Source organism: Syngnathus floridae, chromosome 1 (genome assembly GCF_059516105.1).
Source record: "Syngnathus floridae isolate MCC-2025c chromosome 1, RoL_Sflo_1.0, whole genome shotgun sequence".
Taxonomy (NCBI): Eukaryota; Metazoa; Chordata; class Actinopteri; order Syngnathiformes; family Syngnathidae; genus Syngnathus; species Syngnathus floridae.
In genome coordinates this window covers 6,707,695-6,729,971 of record NC_142413.1, presented here as the reverse complement: position 1 = coordinate 6,729,971, position 22,277 = coordinate 6,707,695, and the positions used below count along the sequence as shown (strand labels likewise).

Below are 22,277 nucleotides of genomic sequence, written 5' to 3'. Positions count from 1 at the left end.
ATAAACTCGGCCCAAATTTGAGCGCAGACATGTTTGTTTGGATGAACACTTACCCCCGCTGTGTCGGAAACCCTTTGGGCGGAAAACCTGATTAACTCGGGAGGGATCGTTGCGCTAATACGTGACAAATAAGTGGATTAGTGGAGGGTCACTGTGGATTAGCTGCCGTCTTTTTTGTTCCATCCCGACGTTTCCCCTCCCCAAAAACCTCCCCTCGTAATCTGCTAAAAATCCTGTGAAGCAGAAGGCTGGTGGCCAAACAGCTATCCCCCATTGCTTCAGACCGGTTCTTTTCATGGCTGGCGCATTTTTCAGGTATAATATCACATGGAACAGTAAAGTTTCAAAAGGTATTATCAAAGACACACACAGTGGGGTAAAAAAAAGTATTTAGTCAGCCACCAATTGTGCAAGTTCTCTGTAATTCTCTTCATAGGTACACTATAAGAGACCAAATTTAAAAAACATCCTGAAAATCATGTTGTCTGATTTTTAAAGAATATTTTTGCAAATTATGATGAAAAAGAAGTTTTTGGTCAATCATGGCCTCGATCTGGGGCTCCATGCAAGATCTCACCCCGTGGGGTCAAAATGATCACAAGGACGGTGAACAAAAATCCCAGAACCACACTGGGTCCCCCTAGTGAATGACCTGCAGAGAGCTGGGACCAAAGTAACAAAGACTACCATCAGTAACCAGGGACTCAAATCCTGGAGTGCCAGACGTGTCCCCCTGCTTAAGCCAGTACAGTCTGTAATTTGACATTCCATATGACATTCTCACAATCCTCTTCTGGATCATCCAAATGCTCTCTAGCAAACTTCAGACAGGCCTATCTATCCACTGTATTTTTTAATTTTGTAATTTAGTGTATGGAACAGTGTTTGTCAACTCAATCTCAATTCAAGACTTAACATACGATCACCTCCTGGCTTTGGACCGCCGCCCTCTTCCACGCTCTGTCTGTTAGCCCACATAAAATAGCAAGCATCAAAAGCACGTGTTGCCGTGACAACCGCCCTGCATGAACACCCCATCCGCCCCCATCTTTCCATTCACGCCTCAGTCCTAATTGGCCGGCCTGCGCCGACGGGTCAGAGAGGTCGCCCGGCGGATGAATGCCGAGGCGTCCGCTCAAACGTGGCCACTTTCATCGCCGCTTGCTTCGGCTGAAGGGACGCCAGCAGGGCGGATAATTGGCGGGCGGGTGGCTGCTCGGAAGGACCTGGCAAAGCCTTCGCAGCGTGGCCACAAGAAGGCAGCGCAACGAGCTATCATTTGCTCTACTTCACACGCAGAAAAGAAAAAAAAACACAAATAAACGCCTGCTGGTTTGAGATGGCGCCAAAGGTGGCAGCTGTTGGTTAGCAACAGGTGCAATGTGGGTGAATACGGTCACTCAATTTTGAGCTGGTACTGCAAGAGTAACACAATTGGTTTTGAATGATGACTCTTAAAGCGATTTGAAGTCCATTTTCAGGACCCTATGGCTGTTTGTCCCCTATCATAGGTTAGAATTTGATTCTTGGCCTTGGTAATGAACATGTCTGTGTCATATTTTCAACACTAATGGGTGCATAATGATGATACAAATATTTCTGAAACTTCAAACCAAAAGGACAGGAGCCCAAAATGGAGTTTTATTTTGACTCCATACGTCATGATGAACATGCGTGTCGGATTTTGTGCCAATCAGACACATTTCAGAATGGATTACTGAGTTACAGCATTAAAGTCTAATATTTATTTCCTCTAGCCACATTAGCACTAATGTTTTTTAATCCTGTCATCAGCATCAGAGTGAGTGACAGGAAACGCTCGAGTAGCTTTTTTTTCCCCAATATTGGTTTAAGAGTGCACGTTTACCGTGAGCTGCTCATTAATTAGCGAGCGCGACATTTAATTGGCGCTATGAGGCCAGCGTGCACCTTTAAGCCGCGGCTAATCCATCAGCCGCCACCCGTTTTAATTGCCTCCGACAACATTTTAATTGAAGTGAAGGAGAGGCAGCTAGGGAAAGCTTTTATTTTGACACAGGAAGTGACTGGCAGGAGGTCTACGTGTCCCAGAATGTTCTTAACTAAACTGCCTTGCAACTTGTGTTCACTTGATACATTTTACTGTCTCACTTAAAGATATTTGGAGACATTAAAATGATTTTTTTTCTTTTCTCACGAACTAATTGCTAAGCCAGACACTGGATGCAAATTCTTACACATAAGCCTAATTTATTTGCTAAATTAGCATAACCCTGTAGCCAATGCTAACATGCATTTGATCTCATTTTTTTTCTTAGTTTTGCTGATTTCTCTTGTATAGAGGAAAGTGTTTAACATTCTATGTGTGTGCCACTAAGCGTACTCATTTTCTTTCCGAAATGTAATATGCGTGTGTGCGTGCGTGTGCGTGCGTGCATATGTGTGTTTGTGTGTGCATGTGTCAGGTAACTTTCCATAGACAATTAACCCCATCATCCACCACAACAACACCAGCAGTGGGTGTCTCCTTGTTTCCATGGCGACTTATCTCTGAGGACAGGGACAGGTCAGCACGAAAACAAAGTTAGACACACCAGGGACACACTCGCACTCATACACACATGCACACACACACACACCTGTTTACATCCCCCGCCGAGATCACGCACACTGCGCCTTGCGTTCATTAGATCCCATAATGCAGCGCTAACCTAGCGACCAGACCTGTGGCAAACTCCCCCGCTGAGTTTGTGCTCTCATTGGACGGCTTACTGACCCCAGACCTCCCGTCGGTCGCTGGGCCATCTGCATCGTCAGAACTCACCGGGAACAGCTGGCAGGACAGGAGCTGAGCCAAGAGCCAGCGGGTGGCGGCTTTGGGCAACCCGCCTTTAGATCACAACGACACGTGCCGCTAACCTCCATCATGTCACATATACGGATTGTTTTAGGTTATGCTTATTACTATCTACATTTTCAGTGCCTCTAAATGACGTGTGTTTTACGCAGAAACCAGCAAAAGGGGATCATGTGAATGGGGTCAAAGTATTAAAATCAGTCTTGCAATCTTAATTTTTAATCCTAACCCTGGTTTGACACCTTAATTTCAAACCCTAACGCAACACCCTAAATTGAGACCTCATCCCTGTCTTTTTGAACCCTAACTCTGGCTTGAAACGTTCATTAGAAATCCTAAATTTAGTCCGTTCTTTAAAACCCAAAGCCTGGCTTGTAACCCAAACCCTTTCACCTGGCTCAGACACTTTTGTATTTTGAAAACACCTGCATCCTGACTTGGAAACTGCTATAAGGCCCATCCTTGTTTAAAAGGCTAATTGGAAATTCTGTCTTGTTTAAACCTTGTTCCTGGGTTGATTACTAACAGACAGAACAGCATCGCTGCTGTGTTGCTGTGTGAACACCGACAATGGTGTCAATCTTCTCTTTTGCTGTGTTCCGTATAAAAGGCAAGACGCTTTACTCCTTGTGTGTGTACAAAACGTCCAACACAGATAAGCTGAAATAAACAACAGACCTGGAAATAAATCCACCTCGTATTCTCTCTACATCCATCGGGTGGGGAGACGCAGAGGAGGGTGGGGGGGTGCACGGGAAGAGCTCCCCGCAAAGCTCCTCCACATCACAGCAAGCGATCACTCTGCCACACAAATAGCAAAACACAGAAACGGAGAGGAGGAAGATGCGCGTGTGCTTCCATGGGGAGGAATCACCTCTCCTATCAGTGGCGCTTTTATCTGCCGGCTAATGAGCATCACACACACTCACACGCACTCTTCCTCAGGACGGCAGTTTCGTCAGCCCATCTCTCAGTGAGTGTCCCACTTCCAAAAGCGTGGACGTCCGCTTTCATGGTTACGCAACGGTGCTGCCAGCGTGTGCGTTGTTCAGCCTGGAAAGCCTTTGAACACACTCGAACACTGCCGGCTCTAATGACTGCGCGTGTGTGTGTGTGAGAGCCATTATTAGTTTTTTGCAAAGTAAGCAAGCTGCCAAGAGAGGAAATATATGTTGGCCTGATGCACGTCCTCGTCGTGTAACTCCTCCAGCATTTGTGTGCTTCGCGGAAAAACTTGAACTTACTACACGAGCCAAGACATAAAGATTTACCGTATGCATAAACAGAAAAACAGATCTGCAACATGCTATGACGTCATGGCGTCGCCATCAACCTGCCATATCCTCAATCTTCGATGTCACTCGTGACATCATCAACTTGACACATAGGCACCGACGTGTCGAATGATGTCATTATGTCATCCATTATGTGACATATTCAACCTGCATCAACCAGTAGCCTCAACATGCTATGATGTCATCAACTAGCAACTAAATACAAAAAAAATCATGCAATGTACAAGTTACTTGGAAATGACTTTTCGGAATGCCCTGCTGTCAAAATTGTTAGCCGAACACAGAGACCGAACAACCTCATCATGATGAGAGTCGGCGGCGCCGTCCGCAACATTGGCTTGCGTTCCTGCTTCATGAAGATCTGCTCGCTTGCATCTCGCTGCACTCTAAAAGCTCTCGTAATGGACACTAATGCCGGCGGCTCTAGCCTGCTTTGCGCCGCTAATGTGTCCACTTCCTGTCGGTGGCGAGTGTGCGTGGCAGGAGAGAGCATTACGATGATGGCGATGATGAAGATGATGGGGGATTTCAATCAGGTCTGCTGAGAGTTGAGCCAGCGACAGGAGGCACAAAATGGAGTCTGCGTGTGCGTGTGTGTGTGTATGTGAGTGAGTGTGTGTGTTTGCGAATTTATATCTGCCGCCCGCATCAGTCGATGTGAGATTTTCTATCTGCGCTCTTCATCTTCATCATCCTCACTTTGTTCCTATCCTCCGCACTTCAAAGAGCTCACACACACACACATAAATTCTCTTTCACATACACACATGGATACAATTGCGCACATGCAGATACACAATCTCACACATTTTCCCACAAACACACTCGTGCCCACTCTCACGGTCATACACTCTCACACATGGTTTGTCTCACACACATGTACTCTCGCGAAAACCCCGAAGCATGCAACAAGTGGATGCTTGTCGGTTACTTCTTCAATTTTCTGGCTTTTGACATGAAGGTTCGTGAGTTTTCATGTAAGACACCTGGGATCTCTTCGAAGTGGTCAATAAAGTTTTAATTTTAAGGATGTTATCGCCGCGTAGTTGTTCACATAGCACGTAACACACGAGCAACAACACACCGGCGGGTGCAGCATCTTGGCAGATGGACCAGCTTTTGCCCGTGACACGCGACCCCAGTTGAGCGGCCGTTTGGTACACTTAATGCCCCTTGGTGGATTACGGTGATATGGAGTTGCTAATCTGGATTTCATTCAGAATATAATCTGCAGGCCTCACATGTGAGCAGGCTTCTCAATGCTATCCCACAAAAAAAAAAAAAAAACATGTGATGCGGTTATCTGTCAATTGCATGTTTTTTTACAGCATGTAGCTGTTGCTATAGCGACTAATAATGCCAGCATTCAATTAATATGTGCGACACACAAAATGGTGTCACAAATGCTTTTTTGGAACACAACTCATTTTAGTTCTCATTCTCTTCAACATACTATACCTGACACAAATGGATGTAAAAAAATTCTACAATTGTTCCATTTAATTGTTAAGCAAAACAGTAGCGCCTATTCTGTCTGAAAAGTGTATATGTGCGTGCGTGTGTGTGAGTGTGTGTGTGTGTGTGTGTGTGTGTGTGCGCATTTGTGAAGGTAGTCAATCAAAGCAAAGCGCATACATCAGCAGCTCATTTGCATACGGGATCCGCACTTAAAATAACATTTAATTGTCCACTGAGGCGATTTATTATTGAGTCCATTTGCATTGATTATTTTGGCTTTAACACACACGCGCGCACACACACACACACACACACACACGTACAATGCTAAACAGTACGATTCAATTATTGGATGTGTCTTACAAGCAATATCTCAACCTAAGTCCATTAGTTAGCTTCATCAACTCTGACCTGTACGAGATGACGACCTTTGAAAGTCGGATGTCCTCTCAAGAGGTATTTCATAATATAACATAATGAAATATGAATATATGATAACATCATTCATAATTAAGACTGATTGGGATAACCCTACAGAACTTGTTAACATCACAAAGCTAATCCTAATTAGCTGTTCTTCAGTCCACAATTAGAAGCCATCAAAAATTTGAATTGTATTATATTTTCACTTAAAACATTGGCCATCATACAACAAAAAGATGAAGCAACGAGGGCCACCAAATAAACACAGCACATCAAATCAAAGGCCGCAGCAAAACATTTGTAGATCTGTAATGAAATTTACAATACGCACCTTGTATGCTCAACAATTAACAAAGGAACATGTTTTGGGTTTAAGACACCTTGCCAATTAAACAAGGTAGATTCAAGAACGAGGTAAGAAACGCAACGCTAAAAAAAAGTGTGCCTTTAGCCTGTTCGGGTTCCAAGCCGCCACATTACACAGGGTGCACACACAAAGTGAGCTGACAAAAACGGGCTGACAAAAACGTTACGGAGGGCCAACCCAATTCCACTTTCCCCGACGAGCCTCCCCCTGTGGATTCTTAAGTGGAGCTGATGGAAGGTTGGACTGGCCGTCATTTGCATAATTGTGATGTTAATGCGCTGAGCCGTGGGACTTGATTATGTTGCATATTGATTGCGTTGCGCGGGGAATGGCGGGAATCCGATTAGACGACGGGATTCCCGCCATCTACCATCGTAAACTCGGTCAAACCAGACGGCGAAGAGTAAACTCACCATTCTCGGGGTGTTCCATTTCACCGATACTGCCGTCGGGGGTGGTGCGCTCGTAGTGGTCCTCGGGCAACGCCAGTGGGCCGATCCGAGGCCCGGATGACGACTTGGAGCTGGGAGTCTCCGACTCATCCAGCCCGCTGTCGTAGTAGCTGTGCTGCGACGCATCCTGCAGGTCTTGCGCCTGATTGGCCGTAGAGAAAGTCACCCGACGGTGTGGCAGCTGGGTAAAGACGCAAAATTGTAACGTTATTAACAACATTATTCGCGATGGCCAAGAAAAGGACCAATGACAAAACCCCATCGAGTCACATATCATATCGAAGGCTGCATCGAAGGCTTTCAGGATCTGTGGATATTCTAACTGTATGCCCATGTATAGTGATCAAATGGCCTATAAACCTCAAACTACAAAGTGTCCATATTTAATCGCAAGGTAGAAATCAACAAATCAACAATGAGTTGTATATCAAATAAAATTTTGATATGAAGGCTTTTGGCTTCTTATCCATGACAAATTGGGCAAAAGATTTCCAATTATTTTAGCAACTATTATAAAGCAATGATCCAATCACATATCGAGGTCAGTAATTAACCAACAAGAAATCAAGTTGAGTCATATTTTGGAAATATGTCATATGCAAGCACAATAGCCAAAAACATGTCAAGATTGCCTGAAACTTAAAACTAACCATACAGAAAACACAAAGTCACATTTGCAAAAGCAACCTTTGACTCATTACGTATAAAAAAATGTAACTTGAAATGAGAGTCACTCAAATTATTTGGTGACACATCTAGACAACAGTTGTCCATGCAGATGCCTGACGGAAACTAATATGTCCGCTCGGCTATTAATTGCATGCGTGAGAGTCGACTTAAAGTTGCTAAAAATGCAACACAGTCACATGAAGTCTTCCCCGCCACGTTCTAGTTTGCACGGCCGAGTTAATTTGGAGTTGAAATGTCATGTGAAGGCGACGAGTTAGTTTGCATAAAAGCAGCAGGCTGAAAACAGACTTTGACGCTTCATTGACTTTGTGGAGGAGGAGGAGGAGGAAGCCGTCTGACTTGATGCTTTTATAATTAAAATACAATTAGCTGTCCATGTAGCGCTGCAGGACACACACGCACACTGAGCCAAACACACACGCTCACACACACACGCACCTGAACGGGGCCAGACAGATGAACAGCACATCCCTGGCTGGCCTGATACTCAGTCACCATGGAAACTGGTGTCACCCTAGTCAGGACCCTGAACCGCTTCAAACAGCATCAAAAAGACTTTTTGTATTTTTTTCATTCAAAATGGCGACCGTCCACAGTCCAGTGACCCTTTGGGAAGCGTGGTGCGAGGGATCAAACAGACGCGGCATCATCAGCGGTTGCCAATTGCGACACCCCTGAGGATTGGACTGAGAAAAGATTTTTTTTCAAATGGAAAAAAAAAATAGCAGCGAGGTTACAAAATGCCGAGATATAAATTTTGTCGTTTTGATTGTTTTGTTTAAACTGACAAACAAATGATCACAAACAAACATCCAGTAACAAATGGTCAATAAAAATTGAGGATGTTCAATACCATTTTTTTTTTTTTTTTTTTTTTTTGCTCCACCACACACACTAATACACACACACGGCACGAGCGGTAAATTAGAATGTTGTTATTAATAAACACTTTCTGCTATCTGCCGAAAGATAGAAATCGACGCTTGGTTATAAACAGAGGAGGAAAGAAAAGACAAATGATTAAGATTCCTCGCCCACCTATGTAAAAGGTGAATGCCGAAGGGTGAATATGCAGAGCTTCCCCGTAAAGTACAGAGTGAGGGGACTTTTGCAACAGGAACACACACAATGTGACAAATCTTTGTTTTTGTCCTTTTGTACTTGTGCGCTGGCGTGTGTTAGTTTGCCGTAAATAGAAGTCGTCGTCTATCTCAGCGCCATCTCAGCGCTGAGCACATCACAGTTGAGAAATAATGGTTAAAAAAAGAAAATCCTCACAGTCACCCCAGGAAATCTTCGGATCCCGCAACAGTACTGTTTGCGGGACACCCACGAGTACCTCTTTTTATTTTCGTCTGACACGTCGCACGTGTTAGCCACGACGAGCTAACATACAATTGGTAAACTTACGAAGACTGTTGCACTGGTTAGCATGTCTAGCTTAAAGTTCTGTGGTGCAGGATTAACTTTAATTTAAAATTGAACACATGGGCCTACTTTGCTACTGTATTTGAAAATGATCAGTATTTTGGTCAAATGAAGGGCCAAGTACTTTTTTAATTGGTGTGAAAATCTTGAAAATCACCCTGCTAAGTGATTAGGAATGATAATATTTATTGCATTAATTTTCACATTTGTATGACTAGAATTTATAAGGGAAAATAAAATTGAAGCAAATGGTGGTAATCTCCATTTTTGGGAGGAATATGCCAGATTTTAAAAACGCCCACAGGAGAAGCTGAAATGTCCGCTTGAAGACGAGGAGGAAACTGAGGACGGTGAGGAGCATGAGGAGGCCTGCTGATGATTAAAAAGCAACCAGGAGAGGAGAAATGAACAACGCCTCGCCGGCTGTTTGTCAGCTGAGACACAAAGCGGGAGATAACGCACCGTGTGTGTGTGTGTGTGTGGGTATGTGTGCGAGTGCGTGTTGTGTGTGAGCTCCTCATTACCTCCCTGTGAGAGATAAGAGTATGTGAGGCTGCATTGTGCATGTTTATAAAAGTGTGTGCTTATCAAGTATGCACGTGCACACATCTGCACACACACACACACACACACACAGACGGCCAACGTGGAGAGCTGCGACATCTCATAATTCCACACAGCAGCGCCACATCACTTTGAGTATTTGATGAATGAGGAAACACAAATGAAGAATGTGTGAGGGAGTGCGCTAGTAGCCCATGTTATGTGAGTGAGTGAGTGAGTGAGTGAGTGAGTGAGTGAGTGAGTGAGTGAGTGAGTGAGTGAGTGAGTGAGTGAGTGAGTGAGTGAGTGAGTGAGTGAGTGAGTGAGTGAGTGAGTGAGTGAGTGAGTGAGTGAGTGAGTGAGTGAGTGAGTGAGTGAGTTGTGAAAGTGACTGTGTGTGTGTTTGTGTGTCCGCGGGTGTGTCAAGTCGGCCGTACGAAATCAAACCCAATAGGGAGGCTACAATGTAGGGCAAAGCAGATGCGTCCATGCCACTCGTCCACATTGTTCCAGCAAGTTCTCTGGCTCATGGAAGCACTCGTAGGCTGGCAAACCAAAATGGCCGACTTCGTGGCATGGCTTTTGAAGACCTTTTTGATGAGTCTACTCGTGTCAGATATTTCGACGTAATTGGATTGAATTTTCAGACTTGATTTCAAAAGTAGCTTGTTGGGTCTGAAGTGATTGCGCCCTCTGCTGGTTGCTGATATGACAGAGAAGTCATGATTATGGGCGCCTTATGCTAACGATGAAAAAGCTCAAGAAAGATGCCGACTTACTAACACCAAACAAGTTGGGCTAGAAGTGCCGGTTTCTGCTAATGATGGAAAAAGTGAGGATTTGACTAATCAATACCTTGCCGACTAACTCCCACACTACCCGTTATGAGCTCATGTGACGGCAGAGAGCAGGCAGAGGTTTAAGCATCAAAGGCAGCTCGTCCGACGGGCACTCGTCATGCGTGAACGTCTTAGAAACAACTCGCGAGAGGTCAAGAGGCCACGAGCGGAGAGGAGAGCGCGTGTCGTCGAGGAATTTCCCGAGGCGGTAGCGTTACTGTTAGCCACTTTCATGTTGGCCCTCCCTCGTGTTCGCCTTCAGTTTCTTCGGACGCTACTTTATCGCAAGTCGGGGGAAACCTGAAAACGGGTAGGCTACAAGAAAATCCTGCGAGGTAATCAGGCCAAGACGGAAAAAGATTAAAACCATCCAAGTGGAAGTTTAGCAATTATTTGGATTAGCTGATGAACCGTAATATGTGTCTGCGTTATGAGTGTTGAGCGTGTTAGGAATGTATGTATGTGTGTGTCTGTATGTGTACGCGTTTGTGTGATTGCGCTTATTGACAGTGACATTACACACAAGCACACACTCGCTCACACAAAACAGGTCAGCTGAGTCCATCATCTGCTTCTAGAGTTCAGTAGAACGCCAACATTTGTCTGCCCTGCAGGTGTGTGCGCCATGTGTGTGCGTGTGCGTGTTGACACTGACACTTGACGTGGCAATCCGATGAACTCACAAGTGACGCACACACACACGCACACACAGCACACAAGTGTGAGGGAGGAAAAAAGCTGTAAATCTCTTTTCTCCGCTGCTATTTTTCAATTTGCTGCCTGGCTGCTCTCCGGGCCGACGCTCAAACATCCGGACAGAACCCAAACGCAGCACCGAAGGATGACAGCAGAGCAGAAAAAAAAAGCTCTGTAAAAGGGACGTACGGCGACTCAACGCTTTTTTTGTCTGAATGTGCGTATTTGAGAGTTGCTGACGCTTCTCCGCTGTCACTCAAACATCACAGGCCTTCTTTTGTGCATCTTCTACACACACGCACACACACGCGAAAGCCGCTTAAAGCAACGCTATCAGTGCAAAGCAGCACTGCAGGTACGGCGTTTAATTTAATATATGCAACAGTCATGTTTCTTTGTGGTACTGTTTAATCCACAAGTGAAAGAGAACAGGGTGGTGTGTGTGTGTGTGTGTGGGGGGGGGGGGGGGGGCATAGGTCCATGGGATGACGTGCTCTGAGGCTTAGCAAAACACGGTAAAAATGTTTTTCAAATGACACAAAACATCAACATGCTAATACAGTAATCAGTTAGCATCCCAAAACTAAGGTAGCTAGTCCTTAGCAAGATAAACATAGCAGAGCTGTCAAAATGAATCGATTAATCGACAAATAATCAATTGTCTACTTATTCGACAACTATATTAATATTCCAGTAATCGTTCAGCAATTTCTAACCCAATTCAGTCTCAACAGAAACAATTCATTTTCATCCTTGATGAAAACAAACAGATTATCTTGTGTGTTTAGAGTTTTTAAGGTACATTTATTTATATTGCAGCTCAGACAATTTTATGACAGATTTGGGGCCATGTATTGTATCTATCTCTGTTGCATATGAAACCAGTTGCCTTGTGTTGGAGTGGAATATTTCTCAAGGGGAATAAAAGCCACAAATGTGAAAGTCCACTTGAGGAGTTAGCAATTTGGCAGCTCAGCAAGTAAAGCATGCAATTAAGTACTTATTTTGTTTTTGTTTAAAGACATAAAAGTAAAACCAATGCAGCACACATCTCATGAATGGTTTTACTCTCTGTTTTGATGTATTTAATCCAACCTTAGAAGCAGCAGTATGCTTATTGCACTTGAAATTCTGCAAGTGACTTGTGAATGGTTGTTTTTATGCTAGTTCTAAGATGTTGTCGTTAGTGTTGTTGTGTTTGTGTTGTTAAATGGTGCTTACCGCAGCTTACTTTCACATACAACAATAATTTCTTATTTAACAAAACCTAAAAAATAATACAAACACTAATTAAAGATAATAAATGACATTAAAACAACATTTGCAAAAATCCTACCAAAATGACTTTCAAAACTAATTAAAACTAACAGAATTTTAAAATTTTCAAAACAATAGAAAACCAAACTAAAATAAAACAATTTAAAACTCTTATAACCCTGGCCCTACAGCATTAAATGTCACCCTGATGCTATAGCTAGTTGCTAACAATACGTAAGCAATCACAGGCTAATGTGGCTAGCCCACAGTAACCGGATAGCACCAAAAAAAAAAACCCCAAAAAACCAAATAGCTCCAACATGCAAATACAGCTAATCACTCGCAAGACAAAAAGCATTCACAGGTTAATGTAGGTAGCCCCTCAGCTCCCAGTTAGCATCTACGCGTTAATACATGTTGCCAGATGATAGCAATCAGATAGCGTCTACATGCTAATGTACCCGGCTCACAGTAACCACATCATTTTTACATGGTAATGGAGCTCGCTGCTTATAACCAGATAACATTTATATGCTGATGTACTGTACCAGAATGATAGCAAGCAGGCAGCGGGCAAGGTCATGTGACATACTAAGAGGAAATGAAGCTGAGCAGAAAGTGACGTGACGCTTTAGTTTAAGCCACGTCGGGTCAAAGGTGATGGTAACAATGAGAACAAACCCACATGTGTGCGACAGGAGAGAATAACAATGTTGATCTCATTTTATAGCCTCAGAGCCCAAAGGTAAAATTCCCGACGTTAGGGTGGTGGTGTTCTGTGTTGCAGACGCTTGTGTGATGAAAAGTCAAAGTTTAAGCTGCCTTGTGACATAAATTTATCGTCTCGCTATGAAGACAAACAAAAGAATGACTTTCAAATGTGCGATATTACGTCACACAAAAAGCAGGTGTTTTCCAATGGGTGCGTGGAGTTATCCGGAACAGATTAACGCCATTTTAATTCATTCTAATGTGGAGAATTTATTTGGCGTCAAGTTCAACTCCCAAGTCAAGGAACGTACGTGTTTTTTCTTAACAATTATCAGTCCGAGGATAATATTTGCCCTCTGGCCACCAAAAATAATGTTTGTTTTTGTTTTGAATGTGCGTGAGCGGGCGTGTTTATTTGCACCCGGATGATTGGAATGAATCACGTTTGTTGTTTGCAGAGGAGCTTTACCAGGTCGGCACTAATCAAGCGGCCGCTTAATCACCTTGAACGAACACTGGCATTGATCGTTACCTATTCAAGCCTGCAAATGGGATATATTTATTTTGAGTTGGGAAGAAGAGCGGGTGCACCACCTCAGGGGGCATACGAAAAAAAAGGTAGTGGGAGAAGCCACTATATGCTCGGTCAATAAATCACGCAGGATGGCTGCACGTGAGCATGCAGGTGTGCGTTAAAACGTTTCCATACGTGTGGATAAAAATAGCAGCGAGGGGGGTTGTGGGCTGCGAGAGGAAAGGGGGGTTGGCGGGATTGCGCTCACAGGAGCTCGGGTCGATTGTGTAGAAACAATAGAGGATGGAAAAGCATGACAGTTTGCGAGTGGTTGCAAATTCAAAGACGGGAAATATGATGAAAACGTGGCCAGAGGACTCCAAATTGGACAGAGGTCCAATCCGTCTTTGTCTAGCTGTGTCTTGTCATTGACTGGTGATTCCTTTTCTTCTTTCTTAAATTCATTTCAGACATGTCAACAACCACAGGAACAAAATAAATGAACACTATTGACACTTCCTTCGTGTCCTTTCTCAACATAGCTGACCTAAAATCAGTCAAATGAACAGAAATTTCAATTTTTGATATAATATGGCAACTTTTTGCCTACATTTCATGAGATGTTGCAGGTAGAAGCACCTAAATGCCAGCTTAGCCAGCGGGGTTCATAAAGATGGCGCACGGCGGATGCCAGCCAGCGTTCATTAGCGTCTAGGCAGGATTAGCCGCCTCTTGCCTGCCAAGGATGGCCGCGGCCGGCCAACAAGAGGCTCCGCGGGGAGGCTATTGCTAATACTAAGCCTAATTGTAACATGGCTGCCCGCTACCGAAGGTCCAAAATTTCCTCGTGTGGCTCACAAACACTAAGGGTGTTCCGATCAGGGTTTTACGCTGGCAATTCCCATATCAATCGTCCATGAGATTCCGATGTCGATCACTTGGATTAAGTTCACATCTTTTGTTCACTAACAATTGTTGAAATAATCGATTAATCTGCCAATCATTTTTCACTCGAATCAGAGCCGCCCAAAATTTTTTTCATTTCAGTTGCAACAATTACTGATTCAAAAATCAACTAATATTTTGGTAAACGATTAAGTTAAAGTTTTAAGATGACTCAATTAGAGAACTTTTTATTATCTTAAAATCGTCCAATTCCTCTCATTTCAGCTTCTCACCAGTATGTATATATTGATACAATAAATAAATAATGAATTGATAATAATGAGCAAAAAAATAAACAAGAGATTTAATCGTTTTTTGAAAAACCATGGTGACATTTTTTGACAATTTCCTGACATGCTGACCAAATTGAAATTGAATGAAAACCAGAATTGATTTGCATTTTTTTCCAGTCAATTTAAAACAAAATGAATCATAGTCGATGAAAGGGATATAGATATAAAAAACATGTTACAAAATCTGTTTATTTGATCAAATTTCAAAAATATTGCACAGAATAATGGATTGTTAAAATAATTGTGACCTGTCACCCTAAAACGTATGAATGGCTTCTCCTTCTGATGGATTACGAGTATGCTGGAGCCTTGCCGAGCTGTCTTTGGGCGAGAGGTTGGGTACGCTGGTTGCCAGCCAATTACATGCAATTGCTTATGCTAAAGGCTAAAACAAAATACACAGTGTACTAATAAATTTGGGTATCTGACCAAAAAAAAAACTTTGAAAAAGTCTTGCTGTCTAGGTAAGATGCTAATGCTGAGACACAAAAGAACATACTGTACACAATAGTGGCATTACAGAATAGAATTCAGCGTATGCTATCAAGAGTAGGCTATAATTTACAAGTACAGCTAAGAATACTACCAAACGTTCACTTTTTGTTACCTTGTGGCTTTGCCCTCCAGACAGCCAGCTAATTGTGCACTATTGTGTGGCGCCCCTGTGTACATGTGGCTGTGAGGTAAAGGTGAAGGAGCACTTGAGAAGATGCTTAAAGGGATGTAACCACGGCAACCTACCTGCATGCGTGTACTTTTTAAAAACGCCATTCAGGAGGAGTGTTACGGTCGTGACAATAAAAAAAAAAAAAAAAAAGCATTTGCTCAATTTACGACAAAACAAAGGAAACACTTTTTTTGTCTGATTCAAGGCTCCATTGTGGAAGTGCTTGTTTTGCCCACATGAGTAACTCATTGAGGAAGGAGCGTTTGTTTTTTTTTGTCTTTTTTACTTTTCCTATCAGGCTCTTTTCTGAACGATATTGTGCCCTAATCAATGTGGGAGCAAGCACTTATTTTAAAAAATAGATAAAAAAGTTATATATATATGTATATATATATATATATATATATATATATATATAATTTATTTATTTATTTATTTTCTTATTTTGCCAATACTGGTTTATGCAACCTCTGGACGAACTATAACAGAGTAAATTCAAGCATGATTTTTTTTTTTAGATCAATTAAAAATAATTAAAATAATTGAAACATTTATTTATTTATTTTGAATCCACTTTAAAGAATTCGTGCCAATACTGGTTTTATGTTATGCACAAACTCTGGACGAACTATAACGCAACTATAGTAAATTCAAGCATGATTATTTTCAGATCAATTAAAAATAATTCAAATAATTTAAAATATTTATTTATTTATTTATTTATTTATTTATTTATTTTGAATCCACTTGAAAGAATGCTTGCCAATACCGATTTTATGTTATTCAACCGATGGACCAACTATAAGAAACGAAACTCAAGCATGATTTTTTTTCAGATCGATGGGAAGACAGGTACTTTATTGTGATAATTTTAAGCCGACTCCAAAACAAGTGCGGCGCGCCATTTTGCACATTTGGCAGACTCATTTGCCTGTTTGTCTTGAACTACTTGACTGATGATGGACGCCAGTCATAAAGTTGGTTGCCTCGCAACGACTTGCAAGCCTTCACAGACGCTTTGACATCAAGCTAAGCGCGCGTGGGCTCTTTGCCTGCGGTTGTTGTTTTATCTACATTGTGTCCTGTTGGGAGGCTGCCGTTTCCGAAGTTCCATGTGACGGTCTCAGTGGTGCTGATTGTTATTTTGACGTCGTCGCCTTTGGGGCATAACTTCACCTCATCCTTCTTGTCTTCGCATTCTGCCGGATCTGGAAAAGCAGAGGTGGCCAGCCAGCAGAGCACACTGGCTTGTACAAGGCCACTGACAGTGGAACCACAATCGAGAAGTTCACCATCATTGTTGATGCCGGTAAGTTGCACGACCATTTGATTTTGTGAGCAAATTGAGATGGAAAAAAGCCAGTCACATCCATCTGCGTGTGTACTTTGTGATTTGGCCGCCTGTGCTTGGAGGTGAATAACTCTATACAACTCTTTTGGGCTTTTTCAGCCCCCTCCACCGGAGGCACCGATGACTGCATCGTCAAGCCGGGTGGCTCCATCAAAATGGACTCCGGAGAGGCAACAGGTGTCACCTGGTTCTTTATGGCACCTTCTGGCACTGAAACCAAAATCACGGACCCTGGCACTGATGATCCACCCAAGTTCACCACCAAGAAGAAAAGAGTTGGGCCTCTTCAACATGAAAAAAGCTCAAAGGGGGAAGTACACAGCCAAGAAGACAAGTGAGCTTTCCAAGGTCGTCAAAGAGTTTCCAGTCGCAGTCCGAAGTAAGTTTGGCGTCGCGGCTCTGGAGCTCCTTTGGCTCCTTTCGCTTGGTAATACCACCACGTGGCCATAAATCTCACAAACTCAAAAGACGGCTATACTACAGTGGTACCTCTATAAACGTACTTGGGAATTTTTCGTGATATGAACCAGAGTCCCGGGCTTTTTTGCATCTACTTCTAAACAAATTTTTGATTTCTGAACTGACGCACCGGCGCACCCAGCGGCTTGTCTCTTTTGCTGGTTCATCTCGGCGCATTAGCGGTGTAAAAACATAGTGTCGTCGAGTCTGTCTTCCAAGACTATCAATATAAAACTCAAAATCATACGTGGTTATCATTATTCTTTGATTTTTGATGAACGCATTTGTTTCTGAATCTTTTACAACTTGTTGATAGCTCCAAGGAAGCGAACATGGGAAAATGACTTAGAACACCTCATCCTCATCCTATCTACAGTTTCCTGTAAGATATGGGAGTGTGATCTCTTATGACGACACGACAACCATCAATAATTCAGATTATGAGTCGAGTGCGAGCATGTGGGAGGAAAGACTGAAGGCAGGAAGGAAAGGAGGCAAGGCAAGGGCACTTGAGTGGGAAGGAACGGCAGCAGCCTTATTGAGTGAAGAATTAGGATTCTACTGCTGACCTCAGCGCAGGCACATAAATCAAATGCGCCTGCTCCGCACAAACACGCTGCTGATGGATAAACATGCGTGTGCACATGTTACAACACGCATGACATGGCACATTTACACGTCAATGCACCCCATCTCCTCATGGATGCGCATGCAAGCTTTGTTGAGGCTGCGCATGTTCGGAGGTGCAACAGTTCAGCCATTAATCGATAACTATAGTTTGATGATCACTCAATAATTTAGAAACTTTGATTTAGTTGAAATGATCCAAATTGTGACGGCAGCAAAAAAAAGAAAAGAAAACTCATCTAATTGTGGCTGTTTTTCATTTTGAGAGAATGCAGACGGTGCAATAGAACATTACACGAATCAAAGTTAAACGCTCCATCAAATGACTCGCCGAAACGTTGTGCGGGGGTTCTCTGTGCCTCTACGTGGTGCTTTTTTCACGTATTCATTATTTTATTTTATGACACCGCGCGCTACCTGCGGCTGCCAGCTGGCGGTGGTCCCGGTGGCTCATCAATAAGACGGAGGGACTGGGAAGCAACCAAGGCAGAAGATGTCTGATTTCCTCAGATAGCGACGCACCGGCGCAGCGCAGCGCACCGTCACCCAACTCAACAATAAGCAGAATAACTAAAGACATTAAAAAGTTGGCGCGGGAAAGTCTGCTGCAAGCCAAATGTCCCATCAGACTGATTCCGGCCCACGCCAGACCATTCATCTGTGCGGTTGAGAAGCTGAGGTTAGAAGGCTGCGGATGTGCACGGTGCAAAAGGACACGGAGGCCATTGAGTGGATTCAACTCAAGGCCTGCTATAAGGATGACAGGAAGAACTTATTGACTGATGTTTGGATGTGTGCGTGTTTATGTAAAGTCATTGTGACTTCCAGGGATTCCCCCTACAGCGGGAAAGGAGGGTGCACTTGTTTTTTCCTCCTGTCTCGCTTTTGTTGTTCATCTATTGTTGACAAGTTCCTTCCTGCTTTAGAATGTGTGTGTGTGTGTGTGTGTGTTCCCTGGGTGAGGCCTTTAGCAGTTGCACTGTCCTCCCACATCACAGCACAGGAAGTGATGACATCACATCCTGCATGTCCTTAGAGGAACAAGACAGGCGCTCCAAGACACTTCCTGCCATTGAAAAAAACAATCCTCAGGAACAATTGCTAGCTGTCATCTATTTTTTAATTGTGTTTGTCGTCATTCAGGTCAAGGGCAAGATGGAGTCCGTCCCCGGTGACTTGAGATGAGACTACTTGTCCGGTCACCATGTTGACAAACTAGCGTCCTAGCTAGCGACAGCAGCCAGACACTGTTTTGACAACCTCCATTTTTCTACTAACATTGTTTCTTGCAGTTTCTTCATATCTAATGGCAAGCGGTGTGTGTGACATCACGAGACCATCACACCATCATATCAATGCTCACGTCAAATGATATGTCTCATACACGCTAGCTACATGCTAGATTATCGGTAAAATTGTGTTCTCATTCCAGATTGAACAATTTCAGGACCTGTTGTTTTGAAGATGTTTTCTATTTTGGATGAATAAAAGTTTGGAAAACATTCGTTTGGATGATATCCTCTAAAAGTCTTGGAACAAAAATAACCCAATTTGGGTAAAAAAGACACCGATTCATTACTTGGGTCAATTTGACCCAACTGTCTTATTTTGTATATGCAAAAAGTTGGGTCATATTGAGCCAAATTGGGTAATAATTTTTTTTGTAATAACTGGCCAGTCCTCGCTCACATCCTCTGGGATGAACGCGCAGCGAGGCTTTCGATTGGTCGACACAATCCTGTGTGTGTCTGTGTGTGTGCGCCTAGCATTCTCTCTCGTCTCGTGTCAATATTAGCCTGTTTGCGCACACTGACCTTTGACTCTACGCATTTACCTGCTGGGAAACAAACATGGCTGCATCACAGAGAAGAGAGAGGATAGTGTGTGCGTGCATGTGTGCATGTGTGTGTGTGTGTGTGTGTGTGTGTGTGTGTGCGTGCGTGCGTGAGGCAATGTGGATGAAGGTGTCATTCACAGCTCGCTGACAGTCAATTTGTGTGCGTCCTCTTTGAAATTCAGCTCGTCGCTCAGCTGCCTGCCCGACACGCCGCGAAGGACGGCGGGACGGCGTGCAGACACCACGTTAAACGCTTCATGTTCTCACCGCAGCCCGCACATGCCGTCCCCCTCCACTTTTGTGCTCACAACCGCGACCAGTACACATGAAACACACCACTGAAGAAAAAGGCGAGAATATTAGTTGTTTGTGGCCTCTACAAAAACAAAAAAGTTGCGCTTACACAACATTATTTCATTTTATTTTATGTGAACACCCAGAAAATTAACTAATTGACTGGCTTCTTTTTTTTTTAATACTTTGACCCATTGAATGCAACAATTCATGAATAAAATCTAATATATACGTATGCGCCACTGAGCCGTCTCACTTATACATATATATTTATATATGTAATAAAAATCGATTAGAAAATGATTCAACTGTTTTGATAATTGACCTGAAATTGTCAAAATACTCCGAACTTCAGCCATGCACTCAGATTTCATTCTTGCTGAAAGCAGTCTTATTGTCTCCACGGTTTTCAAAATAAGACCTTGGCAAACATCTGCTTTGACTTTGGCACAATATAATCCACCATTTTCTTCACACATTGAATATCGCATATAAAACACCTTTTACGGTTCATCATGGTTCTATCAGATCATTGCGATCCGATCTGAAATGTCGTCCACATTTGAACGAGGCCCGCTTCCCATCGGCGCACGTGCGATTCCTCACGCCTTTTCTGCTTTTCGCAATTGTGCCACTCGAAAACAAAATGATCTGTCATATGGAGCGTGACGTGGAAATCCAGCCGAAGTTTGTGAAATCCTGGTATAATCCAATCACATCGCAGCTTTCGACTGGCCAACGTTCAGTCGCAGTTGAGTCGTACAATATTTTTTTTTAGCTCTGAGTGAATACACATGCACGCACGTACTTGTGCACGCACACCCGGGAGACATGGCTCACGCTGATTCGCTGACTCGTCACTGCTGTCAAGAATTGTTTCAAGAAGTGTCACGACGCAAAGTGCTAAAATGGCATTTTTATTATGTTCAAGGACACTTTTTGATTCTTTAAACGAATAGTTTTCCACTCGCCTACATGCCGAGTTGTCACCTTTGTGTGCGTGTGTGTGTGTGTGTGTGTGTGTGTGTGTATGTGCGTGCGTGTGACATGACTGTAACACAAGAGGTGGAATAGAAAAGCAAGTTGCAAGTGGACGATGCGGTCAATGTGTTCCTCCAGAGGTTACGTTACACGCTGTGATAAATACTCGGGAATGTGTTGGATACTCTTGGGTACTCTTGCAAAATATATATATATATGTTTAGTTATTTCTATAAAAGTTATGTTTCTATGATGAATGAATGAATGAATGAATCTTTATTTCGAACATGATTTAAAGAATAAAAACAATAAAACAGTGATATATATTGTTTGTTGTTTGTTTTTTATTGTTTTTATTCTTTAAATCATGTTCGAAATAAAGATTCATTCATTCATTCATGTTTCTAAAAGTTATGTTTAGAGATTTATGGGTCAGGATGTAGGGTTAGGTATTAGGATCAAAGTAAGGATTAATGTTCAAGAGTTGGGATTAATTCAAATTTTGTATTATGAATCAAGATTAGGGATTTCGAAATGGCATTAGTGTTGAAGGCAGGTGTCACCAAAGTTTTTAAAAGTGAGAACTACAGTAGTCTTTGAGATTCAATATAGATAAAATGATTGAAAGTGGAATCTCTCATATTAACAGTTTGGCATTTGCAAATGTACAAATTGTTGTTATTATTTTTGGAAACTATCACCAATTACTTTTCATTCTTATTTTTGTCTTCATGGCAGTTATAAGAGAGCGCCAACTCAGATGTTCCTCATTTGCTGTTTGACTCGGCCCCTAACCGCAACCGACTCGATTGTTCATTGCCATGCCAAGTACTACCATGCAGTTTGACACAAATTTCATAAATAGAAAATTGGTTCAAATTATCTTGAATTATTAATCATTTCTGAAATTCAGCTATGGGAAGACCTACAATATCTAGCAGGAATGACTTTGCTCGAATTTGAGGAATTCACTTTGTTGGTGAGCTATTTTTCCAAACAAGTTACCATGTTGCATTCCAATAGAAAAAACATTGTATTCCATTATATATATATATATATATATATATATATATATTTTTTTTTTATATGTAACAGTTCTGGGCTGGGGTAAGGATTTCGATTAGGGCTTGAGCTATATTCAAGGTTTGGGTTTTGGACCAAGCATCTTTAGCTGCATACATGTGACATTTAGAAAGGAGACAAGCTAATCAAAACAACACCCCTTCCCTCGTTGACATGACAAAGGCTAAAAACATGAGACAGAAGAATCAATCGCTCAATCAATAAAGCAATGTATGTATGGACGAATGAGTG

General features: G+C 42.7%; 1 protein-coding gene across 5 annotated transcripts in view; it reads right to left on the bottom strand.

Moving 5' to 3' along the window:
* Window positions 1–22,277, bottom strand: part of LOC148403770 (protocadherin-1-like) — a 142,135-nt gene that overhangs the window by 30,843 nt on the left and 89,015 nt on the right. For all 5 annotated transcript variants that reach the window (XM_088357012.1, XM_088356928.1, XM_088357175.1 and 2 more), the window contains one exon: window positions 6,793–7,012. In XM_088357012.1, coding sequence (XP_088213138.1) covers window positions 6,793–7,012 — 220 coding nt within the window. The remainder of the gene's footprint in view (window positions 1–6,792; window positions 7,013–22,277) is intronic.